Below are 21,000 nucleotides of genomic sequence, written 5' to 3' on the forward strand. Positions count from 1 at the left end.
TAATACAAAAGACCTTTAGCTTACTCAAGAAAGAAGACCAGAGTGGTGCAAGCATAGAGAAGAAAGATATGCAGAGGTCACGTGGTATGAGGCCCTGAAGGCCATGGTCAAGTGGGTCAGAGAAAAGTTTGTGGAGGAGGTTTTTAATTCTAATAGCGACAGGAAGCCACTGAAGTGTTTCATGTAGGAGAGGGACGTGGATTGAGCGTAAGATGACCCCAGCTGCTATCCAGATTTTGAAGTTTAGGAGTTTATGAAGGAAAGTATGTAGGCCAGTGAGGAAGCTACTGTGGTGAGATATGATGATGACTTGATTAGGGAGGGAGCAGTGGAGATGGAAGAAAGCAGATGACTTTGGGCTAGATGATGGTGATAGAGCTAAGAGGCCTGGATGGTGGGCTGCAGTTGGGAGTGATGAAAAGTGAGACAGCAAGGATGCCTCCTAAGTTTTTGGCTTGAATAACTGGCAGATGGTGATGCCATCTACTGAAATGGGGGAAATCTGAGGAAAGAAGATGGGGGTGGGAAAGAAGGGAATGGAGAGTTTCATTTTAAACATGTTAAACTTGAGATACTTATTGAACACCCAAGTACGATAAGACCTGGAGATATAAATCTGAGCACCAATGCACCAAAACATCATCCAAAGACATGGGATCAATTTTCTTAGGGAAAAATTTAAACAGAGATGAAAGTCCAGGATAGAGCTCAGGGGCAAGCCAAGTTTGGACGTCTGGCAGAGAAGAATGAAAATATAAAAGAGGCCTAGAAAAAATGGCTGGTTGTATGGTTTCAAGGAAGCGAAGAAAAGAAAATTCTCAAAATGTTTTAAAGAGGAAGTGGTCAACCATATCAATACTGCTGAAAGGCTGAGTAAGATGACTAAGTGGAAAAAAATCACTGGTTTTGGCAACAAGAAAGTAGCCCTCACAAACCGTGAGCCAAGTGAATGAATCATCTCTTCAAAGCCTAGGCAACTAGCTGAGCTACAAAAGAAAATTATGGAAGAAAAGTAAAGTGATGAAAAGGAAAAAGAAGAGAATGTGAAAAGAATCTTCCTACAGCTTCAGAACTTTAGTAGCTTTTAATCTAAGATAAAGTGCAGTGAGATATACATGTCACACAAGAATGACTTACAGTAGAATTTTTTTAAAAAAACATAACATGCTATCTGGCACACACATTAAATCCATCTAAATGAGGATCTTAGAATTTATCAGCACAGGATAACCATGTTATTGCTCCTAATTCAGGAGACATAAGGAGATTTTTTTAAAAGGCTTATGATTAATTACTTAACAAAGAATAGCCAAGCCAAGTCTACAAGTACACTGCTCCTACAGATGGCTCCTAGGAGTACTTACCACTCCTCCCTCTCTCGAGAGCAAAACTGCCAAAAGCCTGATGATTAATACTAATCTCTCATTTGTTAAAACAGCCCAAATCACCCTTTGTCATTTAAATTGCACTGAATTTGAATTTGCATAGGTTGCAAGTAGAGAACAGAATCTTGAAGCCACATAAAATAATCACACTTAGTCTTAAAACAGAATACATTAATCTCTCTGGCACTGCTCCCCCACTGAAACCACAGAACTCAATGCTATTCTTTGAGTGAGTCATGCTGTAAAGTTTCCAGTTGACTTATCCACAGAGAGATGGCACCACATGAAACAGAGCCCACGTAAACTTTAGAGAGAAGTGAGCCTTCATGTCTTCAACGTTCTGCTTGGCTCTGACTTGAGATATATTACACCAAGACCAGGGCTGACTTCCAGAGCTCTGAAAGCTCAGCTAGTTACAAGAGTGAACAAGGGCTCTTTCATAGTCAAATAATTCTTAAACTGATCCTCCAAATTACTTCCTAAGATCAGTATTTCTCAGAGTGTGGTCCTTCTGCCACATTCACCTAGCCATTGGTGCCTCAAGAAAAAAAGGCAAAGCCCAAAGCCCCACTTTATAGTTATACACCAAAATCTTGGAGCGGCAGGCACAGGCATCTGCATTTTTAACAGGTTCCCCAAGGGTTTCCTAGACACACTTAAGTCAGAGAACCTCTGTCTTAATTTCTGCACTGTAGATTATACTGCAGGATTTTTGTAGGTTTAGGTTTTTTCACCTTCTGTTTCTTCATCCTCTAACTCATTTTACACAACGTTGCCGGATTATTATTCCTAACTTGCTGTTCTAATAATTTCTCTACCACATTCAAATGCCTTCTGAGGGCTTCAGGGCCTGAAGAATAACATCAGACTTCTTCGTGTGATGTTCAAGGTCCTTAGTCATGGCTTTAGACTTTGCCTTTCCCATAGATGAGTTTCTACCCATATAAAATTGCTCAAACACTCAGGACATGTCCTAAATGCTTCCACCTCCATGCTTCTGCTAATTTGCTCTCTAATTCTAGAAAGTTACTTTCTCACTTGTCCATAAGCCCAAATCACGTCTTTTCTTCGAAGACGAACTCATGGAAGTCTTTCCAATTCTTTCCTGCTGTAAGTAACCACTTCTATGGACTTCATAGTGTTTTATCTCTGTCTCTGTTAAGGCATTTATGCTTTCTACCTTTTATTATGTGATAGTGTGGTCTATCCTTTCGTCTGCCCAACACCCTGTAGAAGTTGGGAAGAACAACCCCTCTCTCTATGTTGGCATCAGCAAAATAAGTTTCCATAGAGCTGCCACAATTTTTATATGACCCTGCCCCCTGGCCACATTAGTTGGTCTAGAGGTAGATATCCGATCTAAACTATGGCTACCAGAGTGCCCTACTCCTTGACAATGACTGATTGTTCCAGGGTGGGCACCTGACACAAGCTAGGCCAATCATAGTCCTTTATCATCTAGATCTTACTCCACTGGTCAGTAATTGGTTGAGGATTGGCATATGACCCAAACTGAACCTCTGGATTGAAAGCCAGAGGTCAGACTACTCCCTCTCCTCTGGCTCAAACTATGACACATAACACTGGGAAGCTGTCCACAGCCATGGTCATAGGTTGGGCTTCCCCACAGCTTCAAAAGGCCTTGGGGTGGGAGAGACAGGCATCTGGTCAGGGTGAGGCTGGGGGCCACTCCTTTAGCTCTCATGGTTCAAAACACTCTTAAAGCACTATTCACCGTTGGCTCACGGACAAGTGCGGGGACCTTGTGATACCTTGGGGGAGCCACCACCGCACGATAATTCTTGTCTTTTAGCTTATTTCTACTGTTTTATTATTTTTTTCTTTTTATGATGATGTTGAGTAGAAGAGAAAGGTTCATACTTCATTTACAAAAAGTTGACAGTGACATTTGCAAGAGATGGTATTCATCTCTCTCTCTACCTATCTCACTTTCTTTTTGTCCATGAAAGATTATTAAATTTCCTCCTTGGGTGGAGGGGTAGAGGAAGAGGATTCACAGAGCAGGAGGGATCTGGACTCCTAAGGTAGAAGGAGGGGTAAAAGAAATTAGGGGCTGACAACAGAGAATGTATGATGCGCTTTGAAGACGTGATATTTTACCTAGGCCCAGTTTACTTTTAATTGAGCAGGAAAAATATACAGAGTGTATTATTCATGCATCTGTAAATGATTCTGCTTTGCATGATTCATGAGGTTTTTGGTTGGTTTATTTTTAAACTGGACTGAAGTTATGGAAAAGCACATTCGAACAAATATACTGATCAAAAGATCATGGTTATAGTCCCCTCGGCCATGTAGAAGCCTTTCAGGACTTAAAAACAAAGAATACGGAAAACAACTTTATAAAGAGGGTAATCTTCCTGAACCTAAAGGATAATGATATGTCAATTTAGGGTAATGTCCTCATTCATAAGCATATTCTGTTTAAACCCTTTTCATAGAGGGCTATCTTATTCATAATCTTTTTAAAAACCAAATACTAAATTTCCTTTGGTGAGACAAAAAAAAAAAAACGTATTGCGGAGAATGAACTCCAAAAGAATGAGTAGTGAGACAGTTAGGGGTAACGATAGGGTGCGGACGCATATAATAAGATTTCACATTAACATAATATTGTTACACGAAATATATAAAGCCTGAAGAGACTAGTTCCATCTAAAGGGAAAAATACTTCAGCTAAAGTATGGCAGGTTTTGTTTTGCTTTTAATTAAAACATAGAGAAGCATAATGTAACTATAATAAAATCAAACAAGAACTTACTCTTGAAAATTTATTTAAAGTTTTTATAAAGTATACTTTTGTGACTCAACAGTATAATACCATTTGAAAAGATATAACAGTTTAACCAGCAATGTCCATCTGGGTAAAAAAGGTTATTTAAATACCATGAACTTTGATGAATGACCTTTTAAATGGCCTTACCCATTTTGTACTATTAGTTTTCAGTCATTTCAGGGTAATGCATTAAATCTGAGAACAAGAGCCCACTAAAACCCTGCCTTTAGATTTAAAGAATTCATTCTTTTAATGGCATTACAATTGCTATTCAGTACATAAATTTTCTTTGTTTGAAAGACTGAGCAAATACCTATGCGTTTTGGTTTGGGTTTTTTTTTTCCCCCCCTTAATGTCAGAAGCAGCATACAATTAAGTTTGTTTTAAAAGCCTCTGGACCAAATATTTTTAGATTAGAATTTTTCCTTGACCAGAGTCTACATAATTCCATAATGACTTGTAGAAATGACATAATTTATAATCTTATTAGTTTTTTTGAAGTGGAACTTAATTTATATGAACAACCTAAATATAATCATGGCTCATTTGACAGGAATGAGCCATTTCATTTGCCTGCAGCTTCCCAGTAAATACTAGGCAGATAGAATTTAAAGTCTCTGTAGGGAATAGGCAAATACATTTCACAACAAGGTAGATTTAAGTAGCTTTGAAAATGGTTTGTTAAAGCTCTTCAACTATAAATAAAATCACTGGAGGTCTATGTAAAGCTTTACCCTAATGTGGTTGTTAAAGCGTAAAGTAGATTATAGTTAATAATTATCTTTATGAAAATCAGGTTTGGCGATCAAAAATCTAAGCCCCAAATTCCACAACTTGATGAAGGTTTATAATTTCCCCTTTCCTTCTACTTATCACAATATCAATATATTTATCTTAATACTGTACTTTTATTTAAAGAGGAGTTTAGTTAATGTAAATTGAAACTAGCGTGAACATTCTAGTTTGCATTCTTCACATGATGTAGAAGGAATTCTACAGCATTCCTTCAGCAACGTTAATAATTTCTTTTCTCTTTTTAAAAATATTTTAATTTTGAAATATATCATATACATCTACATTTTAAATAATTTCAAATGAAATTCAATGAAAAAGAAGTTTTTTTAAAACTGTTTTTTTTTTTAAAGGTTGGTACCCGAGCTAACATCTGTTGCCAAACTTCCTTTTTTTCTTCTTCTTCTTCTCCCGAAAGCCACCCTAGTAAATAGTTGTATATTCTAGTTGTAGGTCCTTCTGGTTCTGCTATGTGGGATGCTGCCTCAGTATGCCTTGATGAGTGGTGCTAGGTCCACAGCCAGGATGCAAACTGGTGAAACCCTGGGCCGCTGAAGCGGAGTGTGTGGACTTAACCACTCGGCCATGGTGCCAGCCTCAGAACCATGCTTTTCTATCAGCCAGTTTAACAGTCAAAATAATTATTTTACATAAAATATTTCCTTCTCATTAGTCTCTACATTCTAGGTATCACCTTTACCTTTTCAAATATGTGAGGACTTTAGAAAAAGAGCAGAGAAGGCCTGTGAAAGGGGTAAATGGTGCATCAGCTGACATGGATGCTAAGTGTAAGAATAGAATTTTGATGGAATAATATTTGCCTTTAAGTTTGTTTGGTTTTGGGGAGTGTTGTTTGTTTTTGGTGAGGAAGATTGGTGCTGAGCTAACATCTGTTGCTAGTCTTCCTCTTTTTGCTTGAGGAAGTTTATCGCTGGGCTAACATCTGTACCACTCTTCCTCTATTTTTTTGCATGCTGAACACCACCACAGCATGGCTTGATGAGTGGTGTGTAGCTCTGCACCCAGGATCCGAAGTGGTCTGCAAGAACCTAACCACTATGTCACCATGCTGGCACTGCCTTTAAGTTTTAATGAGTCTTGAGCAAGACCATTTTCCCTCCCAAGGTTAGGACAGCAAGTCTAATCATTATGAGGCAACACAATTCTCATCAGGTAGCCAAGACTGCCTGCTCAAATGTCTCTCCAAGTACTTTGCAAACTAAAGAAGTTTGGAGACATCCCTTTATCACTTCCATCTTTTGGTCTTCCACACAGAAATGATCACAAAAATCTCGTTATGATTTAAGCTCCTCATGCTTAATTTTAAGGTTTGATCCATTATAGGTGAGCATGAAGGCAGTTCAATATTTCAGCTGGTGAACTTCTCTAACAAATGTGGTGAGTTAATTCCAGGCAGCAGGATCTAACACACATCCAGTCAATCCTTGGTTCCTTAGGACTCTCAAGTCAATCCACTTCATATTTTTATTACCGCCACCTTGCCTAGGGACTAATCATCTCCCACTCGAACCAATGCTATCATCAAGTAATTGCATTCTCTACCTATAGCTTATTTGCAATCTACTCTTTCATTCATAATTTTCCCAAATCAGTCTTGCTGACATGCCTCTTCTTACTTATTACCTCCTGTCCAAAAATGTAAATGGCTTTTTAATGCCTCTTAAATTTGTATGTATGTAGTTCAGGATATAATATGCATGAAGCATAATACTGACTCTTCACATGGATAACTATATGGAAATTAAAACTTCAACCTGTAAAATAGATTTACTTTTATAAAAATATGTAGTAAGATTTAATAAATCCTTTAAATACTTAAAAATCAGTTTTATCTAAATAATTTTGATATACTTTTATGTTCATTAGTAGTCATTTTATTTTGCCTTTTGATTTGAAAAAGTACTTTTGGTATTTTGCAAAGATAATTTAGAAAAACTGGAAAAACTTTACTTTTTAAGTTTTTACATTTACTTTTCTTTTACATTTTGATAAACATATACTCAAATTTTCTACACTCTAAATGCAATTAAACATTATTTTAGCCTTTTATACAATGATTGCAAATAAAATGCAAATTATGTGGAAGTCTTTATTGTAACAACATAGTGATTTTGCTGAAATAGAAGCCAGAAAAATTTTATGAATAATCATATTTTATGAATTACATGTGTTTTTATTATATTACTCTTCCAAACGTCACAGGCCTTTTAGGAGAATATTCAGACTTCTGATAATAATTAAATTCAGTCATCTTGCACATGTTTGCTGGTTTTAGCCATATAAAGGTATATTTATCAAGAGAAAGGAACATATTTCATTTAACAGTTCGTTAACTTGATTTATAGCTATTAAATATTCAGATATGTGGTATGCAGACCTTCCTGCTCTAGGCCCCACAGATATTAAGGGGAGAGCTATGAGTAACATGTAGACGCTGATGCCAACTTTTGATATTTTTATTTGTATAGTTGTTAAAAATATTCTATATTTCAGATGTAAAAGGTATAAGGCATAATATAATGAGCACCTATGTACTCACCACTCACCTTAAGATACGATAGTACCAGTAAATTGGTGTCCGTGTTCACCCCTCCCAATCACATTCATTCCCTTCCCTTCTATAAGTAACCACTAGCCTGAATCTTTATTACTATTTTACATGGCAAGTTCTCTAAAAGTGTGTTTTCTATTTGTTGATGATGTCTAGATATGCTTGATCCCTAAATGTGATAGCTCTTATACCAGTAAACTTGCAGGACTGTCAATAATTCTGAAGATTCTCTTTGGGTTTCCTAAGAAGACAATAACATACTTGAGGCAAAAAAAAAAAAAAAAACACAATTTGGAATGTTCCTTTCCAATCTCTACATCCTTTATTTCTATTTCTTGCCTTAACCTGCACAAAATTTTTAACACAATGTTGAACAGAAGTCGTGAGAGTAGACCTGCTTGTCTTTTTCTGATTTAAAAGGGAAAGCTTCTAATATTTCCTCATTAAGAATGACAGGTGTTGGGGCTGGCCCGGTGGTGCAGCGGTTAAGTTCGCACGTTCCGCTTCTCGGGGGCCCAGGGTTCGCGTTTTCAGATCCTGGGTGTGGACATGGCACTGCTTGGCAAAGGCCATGCTGTGGTAGGTGTCCCACATATAAAGTAGAGGAAGATGGGCATGGATGTTAGCTCAGGGCCAGTCTTCCTCAGCAAAAAGAGGAGGATTCGCAGTAGTTAGCTCAGGGCTAATCTTCCTCAAAAAACAAACAAACAAACAAAACAAATAAAACAAGAATGACAGGTGCTGTAGGCTGATGATATTGTTTTAAGAAGTGGCATGATGTGATCAGAGTTCTTTTCAGAAAAATTCTTAGTGACAAAAGGATGGGTTGCAGCAGAATCATCCATGAGTCATATTACAAGAATTACTGTTATTTAACGCAAAGCCATGGGCCTGTGATGCCCCATCAACAGAACACACCCCATGACTCTGATTCTGACCACTGTAATAAAGAAGTGCATTTTCCCTTGCTTGGCTCACCAACTTCACACATTTTAATATACCACAAACCCACATGGGTCTTTCTATGGATAATGTCTAAAACTGCCATTATTGTGATTCATTACAGGCTCCATATATGGCTCCATTTCACAGAAAAGAATCACCCAAATCAATGACAATCAAGTGAATCCTTTATTTAATTCTCTGGCAAGTCATTTCAGTAAAAATAACCAATAAGATGCTGAAACAAAGCAAAGTCATTTTTAAGATTACTCAACAAGCTTTAGGAAATTTAAAAATGTCTGAAGTTACTTCCCAGAAGCTCATTCAACAGACAAAGTCACTTACATAGTTTGTGTTTGCAGATTAAGAGAAGTAGAAAACAAACAATTACCCAGCAAATACTTTATAAGTATATATTTAAATAAGGCAATTCAATCTCAAACTTTGAATCATAGTATGTTCAATAGCAGACTATTTCTCCTTGTATTGTGTAAGCTGGTCAATAGAAGATTTTTCTCATCTTTTGGGCCCCTCATATTTTCCACTTTATTTGTCTATGTAGACCTGTTATGTGGACACTAATTATGTCTTACAAATCACAAGATAAGGCTTCAATTCCACTTTTGAAAAAAATTGTAAGAGCTTATAAAATTGTTAATTAACAACACTGCATATATTTCACTAAATCTTGGCTCCTGACCCACTGTCAGTAAATATACATTTCTAATAAAATGAACATACTAATTGTGTAACTAAACGGCCCAAAGGAATGGTATCTGCCATAGCAATGAAGTCTAATGACAATTCTGCTGACATTTCTCCTATCTGCAAATGAAATCATGTGGAAAATGATTTCTACACCAGCAGAATAATTAAGACAGAAGACAAAATCTGATTTGGTAGAAATGGAAGGTTAGATTGCCTCTGTTCTTGAGGGCCAGAGGATGATACCATACCCTTATCTCTAGTTGGCATTATCCCTGCTCGCTTTTTAAAATCATCTATTTTTTTAATGTCCTAACTGTACGGTAATAAATCCAACTAAAAGTGATGCTAATCCTAAGGGCATTAGCCCTTTTTGCTATACAGGCATTTCTCTCTTTGAAAATTGCTCCAGAAAATGGGATCTTTTCTGAGACTTAGCTATCTTTGGATATACAGATTTTAATTATCATGGCATTTCTTTTCATTGACTTTGGCCTTTTTATGAAATGCATGCCTTTGTCTACACCAGTCAAATGAAAATTATACCTAAACAAAGTATGTGAGGTTGGTAGGTTCCAGCACTGTTAAAGAAAACTAGGAGAGAGAACTGAAGAAAACACCAAGGTAAGGTTTTATAATTTTAATAACCATAGGACTGTTGTTACAAATATTTTTTTATAAATAGAGATTATTTTAGTTCCTAACAAAATTTTTTAATGAACAAAAGCATATACTAGAAGAAAATATAACGAATTAAAGTCTAAGCAACATGTTTCAACGAAAGTGTGAAGAGAAGACTTTATTTGGATCCTGTCAACACAGTCTAATGACCTTTTTATTTGAAAATGGCTGATTTTAAGTAAAAGTTACTCTAGCTGCTTGAGAGAACTTGCACAAGGAAAATGCTACACTTTAACAAATAAATAAAATGAAATGTTAATTCATCCTCATACATCCCCAAGATTATTCTGCATTGTATAACTAGAATGTTCTCAATGTAGTTGAAACCTGTTAACCACTCCATGCATAAACCACTCCATTCACAAAACATGCTGCTGCATGTTTTATGCAATATGAGATTTTCCAAATAGTTATTATTTTCACTGATTTCAGAACACTCTGTTCTACCAAATCCTCCTAGGAGATTTCAGTTTTTTCTTAGGGGTTTTTAGTACACAAATGTCTATACCTCTAAGAGGTTTGGTCATACCCTGACTTAGAGTACCTCTTATGCTATTTTGGCACTGCCTGCCCTCTAAGTTACCTTCCTTGCAGGTAGGGGTTATACCTCAGTCATCGTTCTGTCTATTGCTCTTCTGACGTGTTCTTCCTGGGCATCAGGGCATCTCTTGACGATAGTGATAAATGGATGGGGAAGACTCACAGGTTCAGTACACTCCTTATTATCCATGACTTCGGAATCTCTGCCCTTATAATCTCTGAATATTTTAAACATCGCCTAAAATTCCATCTCAATCCTTCCCTTTGTCACACGGTCGTAAAAATATCAAAACTTCCCTTCCATGTCTCTTCCTCTCTGCCTTCTTGCATCTCCAAGAATCTTGTTTTGCTGCCCTAGTTAACCACATACTATATTTTATTTTTACCAAAAATGCATAATGTAGGGAAAAAGTTCCAAGCAAGTATGACTAGGTAATAAGCCTCTTAATATGTTCATTTCCTACACATATTACCTAGCAACTTCTCTCTGGTTATTACAATCCTTGTTTCTCCTGATTCATTCTGCTCATCAGAATCCCGGGCAAAATCAATCTGGATAATTAGGAGATGGTCAAAAATGTGTTTTGAAGACATAAATGATAGGCTTGCCACGATACGAAAACATGAACTTTACTTTTCCTCTTCTTTACTTTTCATTACTTTTCAAAAAAGTAACAAATTCTTTGAACTTCATTAAATTCAAAAAGAATTCTATGGAATTTCAATCTTCATTTTAATGTTTTTCTTATAGATCATCACTTTCAGACCATTAGCTCATTTCATTAATACAGAATATTTCTAACTACTCATTAATTCTAAAACTATCATCTCCTATTAGGCATATTTCCTTCAAGAAAGCATTCTAGGAATCTAATATTTTACTAGGTAGCCATGAAATAAGGGATTAGATTAGTTCTTTCCCAAACTACTTGGAACTAAAAAGAATTCATGTTTAGTATAACTTGCAGTTTCCTTTCTCAGTTACAGGCAGTATATCATGCATAGTTTCTGCATCCAAATTGTTCAGTTCTGCTTCATGGTCCCTACACACAAATTGTTCATAAGGTGATACTATGATCACAAACCTAAAAATCAAAATACTGTTATACATCTTAGAAAGGTTATCTTTGCCTTGAAATGTTTAAATCAAAGTTTTTCTCCTAACGTCCTTTGGTCAATGAAGTTAAAATAAATTATTTATTTTAAATACTAAATAACCAGAATTTCTATTGTAACATACATTCCTTACAACAAATTACTATACAGCAAACAGTAAAAGTATCTCAGGGGCTCATGACTTAAAACTAGACAAAAATGATAGAAAAACTTCAAAGACAGAAAATGTACAAGCTAAATGGAGGCCATGGAAAGAGTCACATTTGTGTTTTCACCAAAAGGAATGAATTTGAACCTATGAGAACATTTCAAATTTAAGTACTGAAGTGAATATTTATAATAAATGGAATAAAGAACCACTATATGCATTTTTAATTGATGAAGAGTCTGCCAATCTGAAATAGTTAAAAATTACTATTTGAAAATTCACAGCTATGCATATACACATACAAATACAAAATTTGCTTTTTATGTACTTTCATTTTAAGGTAAGCAAAAAATTCATCAATATCTACTATAATCAGTTACTTTTGGGTGCTAGCAAAGAATAGCATAGCCAGAACATAAAAGGTATTAACGTCATCTATATGGAAGTAGTGATGGTAAAGGGAAAGAAATTAATTCCTTTCACAGAGCAAAAGAATTACTAAGAGAAGAGCTTACCAAATATTCCAAGCAATCAAAAACCAACATATAAGAATCATCAGATATCTGTAACATATAGTCCAGTAAAATCAAGTAGTAAGTTGCACTGAAAAATGCTTCTAGACAATTATCATAATTTTAAAGGAAATTTACAAAAGATATTTCTCACAATAGAAATCTAACTAAAGTCACAAATTAGTGAATCCATATTATGAGAAGATAGGACAATTTCTATCATTGTGCAATGATGATATATTCAAGAGGTTTAGCACAGAGATACTCCATAGGGATATACTCATAATTGAAACATTTCCTACCCAATCACATCTGTGGTATTTGTCCCTCTGGCCATAGCACCATAAAACATTTTCATAGAACTCAGAGTCAGAATGAAACTTAGAAGTCATTTACTTTAATCACATTTACCCTATTTTTTCTTAAATAACTAGGTTTTTTCTCATTATAAAAGTAACAAAAACTTGTCGCTAACCTTTTAAAAATAGAGAACTACAACGGTATAAAAAAGAATCAACCATAATTATAACAACTGGGGACAATTAATATAATACTGTATATTCTATTGTTTATTTTTATGTATTCACCTAAAACAATATCATGAACAATATATCATTAAATTCTCCACAAATATGATTTTAATGACTGCATAATATTTCATCCCCTGGATGAACCATACTTTATATAAATGTACTCCTATTTTAGGTTGCTGAGGATGTTCACTAAAATTTTGATTATATATGATATATACATAATCAAAAGATATACCATCAAAATTTTAGTGAACATCCTCAGCAACCTAAAATAGGAGAGCAATTAAATAAATTACATATATATATTCTGATATATATATTTGTTCTTTTTATCAATTATTTATTTTAAGATGGATTCAGAGAAAAGGAAATTCTTCTATTTATACATGAGGAAATGTAGACCCATACAAATTAAGTGACTCATAAAGTCTATAACCAAGATTATCTGATTTTCTGTGTTATTATAACATGTCATCTATAGTTGTAAGAGAGTCTACCGGTTTCTATTAGTTTCTTTCCATAACGGCATCCTGTATAAGTTAAAAGTACAGGTGTTAAAACTCATTCTATTGTAATGTATTCAATTACTATAACTTAATATTGCTATCTTTAAATTCATAAACCATTATTCATCTTTCACTCACAAAACTATTTAATTCACTTGGAGCCTACAAATAGTGGGAATAAACCAAACTAAAAAAGCCAATTCAAATATTAGGAAATAATAAACTAGAAAAAAAAACAGAATGGGACATTCTTTTCTTATTCTTCTTTAGATTACAACTAAAACTCTACCTGAATATGGAAAAAGTCTGCTCCATTATGATTACCAGTAGGCAAAAATTTAAAATACACTGGGTAGATTTTATGGTAAAGTACAATTACTTTTCAAAGAGTTAAAGTATGTCAAATATATTTGGGTACATTTCTGAAGTTATTTGGGAGGGAAATGAAGGGTAAAGGCTTCATTCAATTTCCACGAAGGCAAGATAAGCAACCTAGAAACAATCCTTCTGCCTTTAGGTAGATTGTTTACATCCAGGAAAAGTGCATTCCTACTTGCAAGGGGAGAAATGAATCAACAATCCAGAAAGCCTGGCACTTACTGACCTTCCATATACAATCTCCAAGTGCGCCTGACTGAGAAGGCAAGATATTCAACTGAGAATTATTGGAAAAATAGAATAACTTTCAAGTCTATATGCATTTTAAAATTCAAGATTATTTTAGGTTTTTAGAATTATAAATCTTTGGTTTTAACTTTTTAGAATTATAAAAACATTAAAACAATTAAATTATTCAGATAAACTATTTATTAATCAAAAATGCAACGAGAAATCTCTACACTCAAACATCACAGCTTAGCTTTAAATAAGGATTGTGGAGGTTTACTTCACTTTTTTTCCCCTCTATCCTTTTAAAACTTGTTTAGGAGCATCAATATTAATAACTTTTCCTAGTGATAAATGCTATAGGAACACAAAACATGAGAACTCACAATAAAGGTAAAAATATATGTACTACAACTCAACAAATCGAAATAGCTTAATACATGATGTGACAAATGTTTTCCTTCATCCAGAAAAGGTTCGTCATCTAATACTGACAAAAAAATAATAAAAGTTAAGTTGATGGAAATTGATAACTTAGCCCAACCCATGAACCAAAAGCTGCTCTACCTATATGTATTTATAGCCATTAAAAAAGGAAGCAAAAAAATCACTAAATTTCAAAGTAGTTCTGTGCCTCTGACTCAAATTACCAGTTCAAGTTGTAACTAACAAGTGGATTTCATTTAAAAACATGATATAAACTAAACAGCGTTAAAGTGCTACACATAACATATTTGTCAACATTTTGCTTACTGTAGCTTCTTCTTATAATAAACACAATGAGATTGTTCTTGCCACATGGTTTTCACCTTTTTTTTTTAAGATATAAGTGACAGAGGATATTTCCATACCTGATGCACTTTTATAGGTATACTCATAGTTCAATGTTCAAGATGCTACTGTTGAATACACAGCAGGAAAGGGAGGCCAGAAAGAGCTGCACAGTAGCTATCATACACACAAGGCTTTGTGCACTTCCTGGTACTCTGGTTATCAACTCTATCCTCTCCTCCCTCAAATAAGAAAGCATATGGAATACAAATGACTGAGAATAATATTAATGATATAGGTAATATTGCAGTGGCTTTATCTATTAATAAAGAAAAAGCAAACCAATCTCAAACTTTAGTATTTCCTTGTTAGAAACTAATTATTTAGCACACATCCCACAACTGATAACAAAACAACAGGTTTTAACCCTTCATTTCAAAGTCACTGCCATAACCAATTAAAAGCCAAACTAAAGTTAACTAACATTTTAATGTAGACTTGGCCAGCAATATGATACATTTAATACATTTAATCTTATTGATGAGAGAGAAATAAAACCGCTTTTAGCTTATTTATTTTCACTTTCAATTTGCTACTAAATTTATGCATAACTGTCACTTCTACTGCACTATGAGTGACCTACAACATTTCCAATCTGTTCGTCCCATCTTTGGTAGACTCTGCAAAGATTAAACTGTATTTTTGTAATAATTACTATTCAAGAGCAAGAAAGACTTCAGAGGTTTTTATTATCATCATTGCAACTAGAAAAAGGAAGTAACAGTAGTCTCTTAAAGTTTTCTCCCACTTATCCGTTATACTTATCCAATCTCATCTCTGTTATTGTACTTTTAGCCAAAGGTGAGTCAAACTGGCTGCTCCTCTGGTGAAAATAATAGTGGTCTCTCGTAATATGTGATGGAAATTGTCTTACAGAGACCACCAAAGTTTAGTTTTAGACAAAACTATGCCAATAAATTTCTTTTGCAAACATATCTGAAGGTGTTTAATATTAACTTATACTTACATAATAAATATAGATATGCCTAGCTTTAGGAAAATCTAATGGGGCAAGATTCAATTTTTAAAAATTTTTTTTTCCTTTTTCTCCCCAAAGCCCCCCCCAGTACATAGTTGTATATTCTTAGTTGTGGGTCTTTCTAGTTGTGGCATGTGGGACGCTGCCTCAGCGTGGTTTGATGAGTAGTGCCATGTCTGCACCCAGGATTCGAACTGACGAAACACTGGGCCTCCTGCAGCGGAGTGTGTGAACTTAACCACTTGGCCACAAGGCCAGCACCACAAGAGTCAATTTTTTAAACAGACAGAGGTAACTAGAAATCAAGTGCAGTTTCTAGTAGTTAAAAGATTCTTCACTTTATATAATGATTTATTGCATGAATTCATAAATATAGAATTTCTATATGCATTCAAAATGAAAAAGATTTATAGAATATCAGTTTAGTCACAGATTTGGAATATAAACATGACATAAGGAACATCTGCATTTCTGCTATAAATTAAATGCTGACAAAATGTTACTTACCAATATGATTTCCATTATACTTGCATATTTAACTAAATTTAGAAAGTTGATGCCTATAGGCATTTTACATATTATATCTGTTAAACACTAACTGAAAACATAAGGTAAAAAGCATATCTGTGAGGAAAAATTGGCCCCTCCTTTTGGGATCAGTCAGTCAGCTGAACTCATCTTTTGGTACCTTATTGAAGTGTCTAAGTTCTTTTCTATGAAACACACACACACATGCCCATGTGCATGCACACACACACACACACACACACACCCCTTGACAGCTTACTTTATCTATACAATATTTAAAAGAAAATTTTCAAACATAAACTGTTCCACCCTAAACTCATGTTCAGTCTTGGCCGGATTACCTGAGCAACCTATCTGACATATTTTGGTTTCTACATTTAAAATCTAATTATATCAGCAACAAGATGACTTACCGGACCAAAAGAATTACTGTCAAAACTGTGTCCATGATGATCACCTTCAACCCAGATATGACCACGGGGTACTTTGACATACCGGTTTTTGTGTCCTATAGTTCTAGAAATAAACAACAAAACCACTGAGATAAGAACAGAAAAGAGATCAAATAGCTAAGCAGATAAATTCAGGAAGGGTAAAAATGCTGTTATAAAAACTCAACAGATTAGTAAAGGTTAACCATGGGGCTACTCTAAACTTCATTAAGATAAGGTTAGGACCCCGTAAAGCTACCCACTGTATTTTTTTGCATATTTCTGTAGGTAGGAATTTTGTGCTTAAATAAAATGCACTAGCACCAAATATAATGTTTTGCTATTTAATCTGATTCACAATATCATAAACAAGTTTTTACGAAATTCAATAAGCGCTAACAAAATATGGATCTATTTTTTTCTGATATTTGCTTTTATGTCAATGTTCAACTCGGTCAGCTGCAAGTTTCATTTTTGTAGTCAAATAAACTTCTCCAACCCACTGATAGTACTTTTCATAGCCTCAATACTCTAAAATTCAGCGTATATAAGAAAGAAAAAATCCTGGACGATCTCTTGTCAGGTATAAACTATCAATGTCTGCTGAAAATTTCTGATCAGCACTATTTGATTTCATAAATTATTCTTGAAAATGAGAAGCTTTTTAACAATTTTAAAGACTAAAGATCAGTGATACACAGTTAGCGGAACATTTTATATTCTTAAGGCTGACAAGAAAATGGAATAAAGAAAGTCTCTCTCACACAGTGCTGAGGGCAATGTAAAACGATACAACTTTTTTCTTGTTTTGCCATTTTGGACCTATTTTTATCAAATTTATTAATAGACTAAAATTTACATGCTTTTTGACCTAGTTATTCTACCGGTAGAACTCCATTCCAAACAAGTAATCAGAAATATGGACAAAGATTTATTATTGGGATGTTCAACACAGGCCTTTTTATAGTAAAAAAGTAATAATAATAATCTTCCTAAATATCTAACAACATGGCATTGGCTAACTAAATTATCATACAACCAATTAAATAAAAGGGATGAGATTACAACAAAACATTATCCCAATCTTATAATAATAAATTCTTTTGGGGGCAGAGACTGTTTTCTTCTTCTCTTATTTCGCAAAGCACTCAGGAAAATCCCTAGCCTAGAGTAGCTTCTCAATAAATGTTGGTTGAATGAAGGAAGGAATGTCACCCCCAAGGCTATAGAGTTAAGCCAAGAATCCGAGCTTTGCACACTGTTCTTTGAGGTGGAGTCCCCATCAGAGCATTTTTGTTAGTTAGCAAGTTGTATATGTGCAGAAGAATACAACAAAAGGAAAAATATACATAAATTGGTGCGATAGAAATTCAAACTATTGATTATCTAGAATGATTTTTAATTTTCAAGATAATTTCAGTGTTGAATTACTTTGCTTCGATCAGGAAATTATTCATGCAAGGAAGCAATGTTGTGGCCATTACAAGCCCACAGTAAGGTAATGACTGCTGTTTATTTTTAATTACTACTGGGAAGAAGAGCTTCAGCTTTTTAAAGAAAAGCAAAAACAAGTTGAACACATCTTACCATGATATGCTGTGTAATATAAGTGTTCTTCAATTAAAATCAGTCAATTAGTTCTTGACATCTCTACTGCTTTTACCATGAGATTGCCTCTAAGAACTAATATCCCACATCAAGTGTTAATGACTGGGAGAAAACCCTTTTACTTAATTGTTGGCAATGCACACTCCTAAAAAGTCCAAACATTTGTTCACCTTATTAAGCTGGCTATTTTGGATAATATTCAGAAAGAAAACAATTACTCATTTTTTCTCACCAGATAATCATTCAAGCAGAATTATGAAATGAAACCAGCATAAAATCATTTCTGCCATGAAATGGTAGGTTTTAAATCAAGAATATTTTTCTGGAAACAAAAAGAATGATACAAAACTCAGATTCAATTTCAATGTCACATAAACCAAGGAGTCAAGATACTTGTGGTAGAAGATGATAGTATCATAAAATTACCGGGGAGAGCTGCACATTTCCTTGTATTGATTATCTTATCCAAAAATTTAAATACGCCCATCTTCCCATCATTGTCTACCTCCTTACAATGCTTTATTTTTCTTCACTGCACCTACTAACACTTGAAGTTCACATGTTGGTTTATTTGTTTATTGCTTATCTCCCCCCGACTAGAATGTAAACTTTGGAGCTTTGTGTTTCTTGTTCACTAGAGTATCCCCTGAGCCCAGAAGAATGCATGGTACAAATTGCTCAAAAAATATTTGTTAAATGAATGTGTAACTGAAGAATGAAAAATACTGCCAAAAAGGCAGAATAATACAGTGGAAAGTGCATAGAGTTCTGGAAACAGACTAAACCAGTTTTAATCTTGATACCACTACTCACAAGTAATCTTGTGCCAGTTAGTTTCTACCTGTATTCGCCCACCTTTAAAATGAGATGAATAAGACACACTCTGACTGGGTTGAGATGAAGTTTCGTAGTTAGATGAGAATATAATGGAGAAGTTACTAGGGAATATAGTCTCTGCAATCAGCCTATCTTGGCTTTTATATCTGACAACACTTTCAAGTTTATGTAATCTTGGGCGAGTTGATGAAACTCTAAGTGTCAGTTTCCTCATTTGCAGAATGGGGCAAATAATGGTACCTAACTCAAAAAGTTGTTCTATGGAGAAAGGGGCATGTATTGAACACTTGACAAATGGATTCTCTTATAGTTGCAACTTTTTGAAGTAAAGCACTCAACAGTTCTGATGTATAGTAAGAACCCACTAAGTGGTAGTTATTATTGCTATGGTCTTCCTTTGTCCACTATTTTCTTTCATTTCAAAATTCAGAATGTGTTTAGCCTCTACTATCTATTAGCATCAGTCTCTTAAAATTACCCGAGCTACGCTTCAATAATTTCTTTTCGCCACATTGGCACTGTGACTGTAGACTATTTTTAATGGTATAATGAATCTTATTTTTCTTTTATTCTTATACCCTTCTGGGATACTCTAAAACTTAATGTGAAAACACAATCTATCTGTTTGTGCATATTCAAACATGCAGAGAGTAGTAGGTGAAAATGTCATGTAGCTATTTGTGCTTTCACTTACTAATCACTTGCACATTTGAATGTTGCTGCGCTAATAGAGAGCGGTTTGCCTAGCTACTGGACAGGTGTGAAAGAACTCTTCGAGCTGTAAGACCCTGGTAAAATTCATGTTATATACATAGTGCATATTTTATCTCTCAGGTTTCAATCTAACTGTTTAAAAGATAACTCAAAGTAGCTTTAAAAAACATGATGTTAAAATATCGAGCTGGTTCCTTTTAGGACTGCCAAAGAAATATAATACTCCTAATAGAACTTCTCTAGAGAAGGATTTTTAAATAGCTTTGTGCTCCTGAATTCACATAAAAGAAAGACAAGACAATCTTTTAGGTGATTTAACAGTTAAGTGAGGTGTCAGCCTGCAAGGTTGTATGTATCTATGGCTTGCAAATAATTTCAGTTTTGACACTCAAAAATGAGTTCTGTATAGTATTCTAACTACTTGTCTACTAAAAAGTATTTTTAGTACTAGCTTTCCGAAGACAAGTTACCTAGGGCTTATGGAATGAAGAATGATTGCCTCCGATTTGATTTGACCTTGAAAATGATATGATTTTTTTAAAGTCTCTGAATCTTTTGAGTGTCATCAGTTGAATACAAAATTGTTGATGTAATCCTTGACACCACAGGAAGGAAACAAATTCATATTTAAACTGTTTCTCAAATACACACAGACATATTCTTAACCTAGATAATCAGTATGAATAACTTGTGATTGATTGAGGTATTTTTTATTAGTATTTTTATTTTAAGATGTTCTCTTTTTGTTTTGGTTTGGTTTTTTTTTTATTTTTTATTTTTTGAGGAAGATTAGCCCTGAGCTAACTACTACCAGTCCTCCTCTTTTTGCTGAGGAAGACTGGCCCTGAGCTATCACCCATGCCCATCTTCCTCTACTTTATACGTGGGACACCTACCACTGCATGGCGTGCCAAACGTGCCATGTCCGCACCCGGGATCCGAACCAGCAAACCACGTGCCGCCGAGAAGCGTGCGAACTGAACTGCTGCGCCACCGGGCTGGCCCCATGATTCTAAACATAAGCAACGTAAATGGTCTAGGAAATACACATGACAATTTAAACTACCATAGATGAGATTTAAAAAGTTGGAAGATCTGCGAGAAAATAATTGATGAATGGAGAAGTAAATAAATGAATGAACATCAAATGTTGCTAACTACATAGTTTCAAAGGATGTTATTGTTTCAGGCTGGAATAGTCAGGAAAGGCATTATGAATATTTGAATCAAGATATGA

General features: G+C 34.7%; 1 protein-coding gene across 5 annotated transcripts in view; it reads right to left on the reverse strand.

Moving 5' to 3' along the window:
• Positions 1–21,000, reverse strand: part of IMMP2L (inner mitochondrial membrane peptidase subunit 2) — an 845,338-nt gene that overhangs the window by 184,639 nt on the left and 639,699 nt on the right. For all 5 annotated transcript variants that reach the window (XM_070511972.1, XM_070511976.1, XM_044764648.2 and 2 more), the window contains one exon: positions 16,587–16,689. In XM_070511972.1, coding sequence (XP_070368073.1) covers positions 16,587–16,689 — 103 coding nt within the window. The remainder of the gene's footprint in view (positions 1–16,586; positions 16,690–21,000) is intronic.

The sequence above is a fragment of the Equus asinus genome, chromosome 1, assembly GCF_041296235.1.
Source record: "Equus asinus isolate D_3611 breed Donkey chromosome 1, EquAss-T2T_v2, whole genome shotgun sequence".
Taxonomy (NCBI): domain Eukaryota; kingdom Metazoa; phylum Chordata; class Mammalia; order Perissodactyla; family Equidae; genus Equus; species Equus asinus.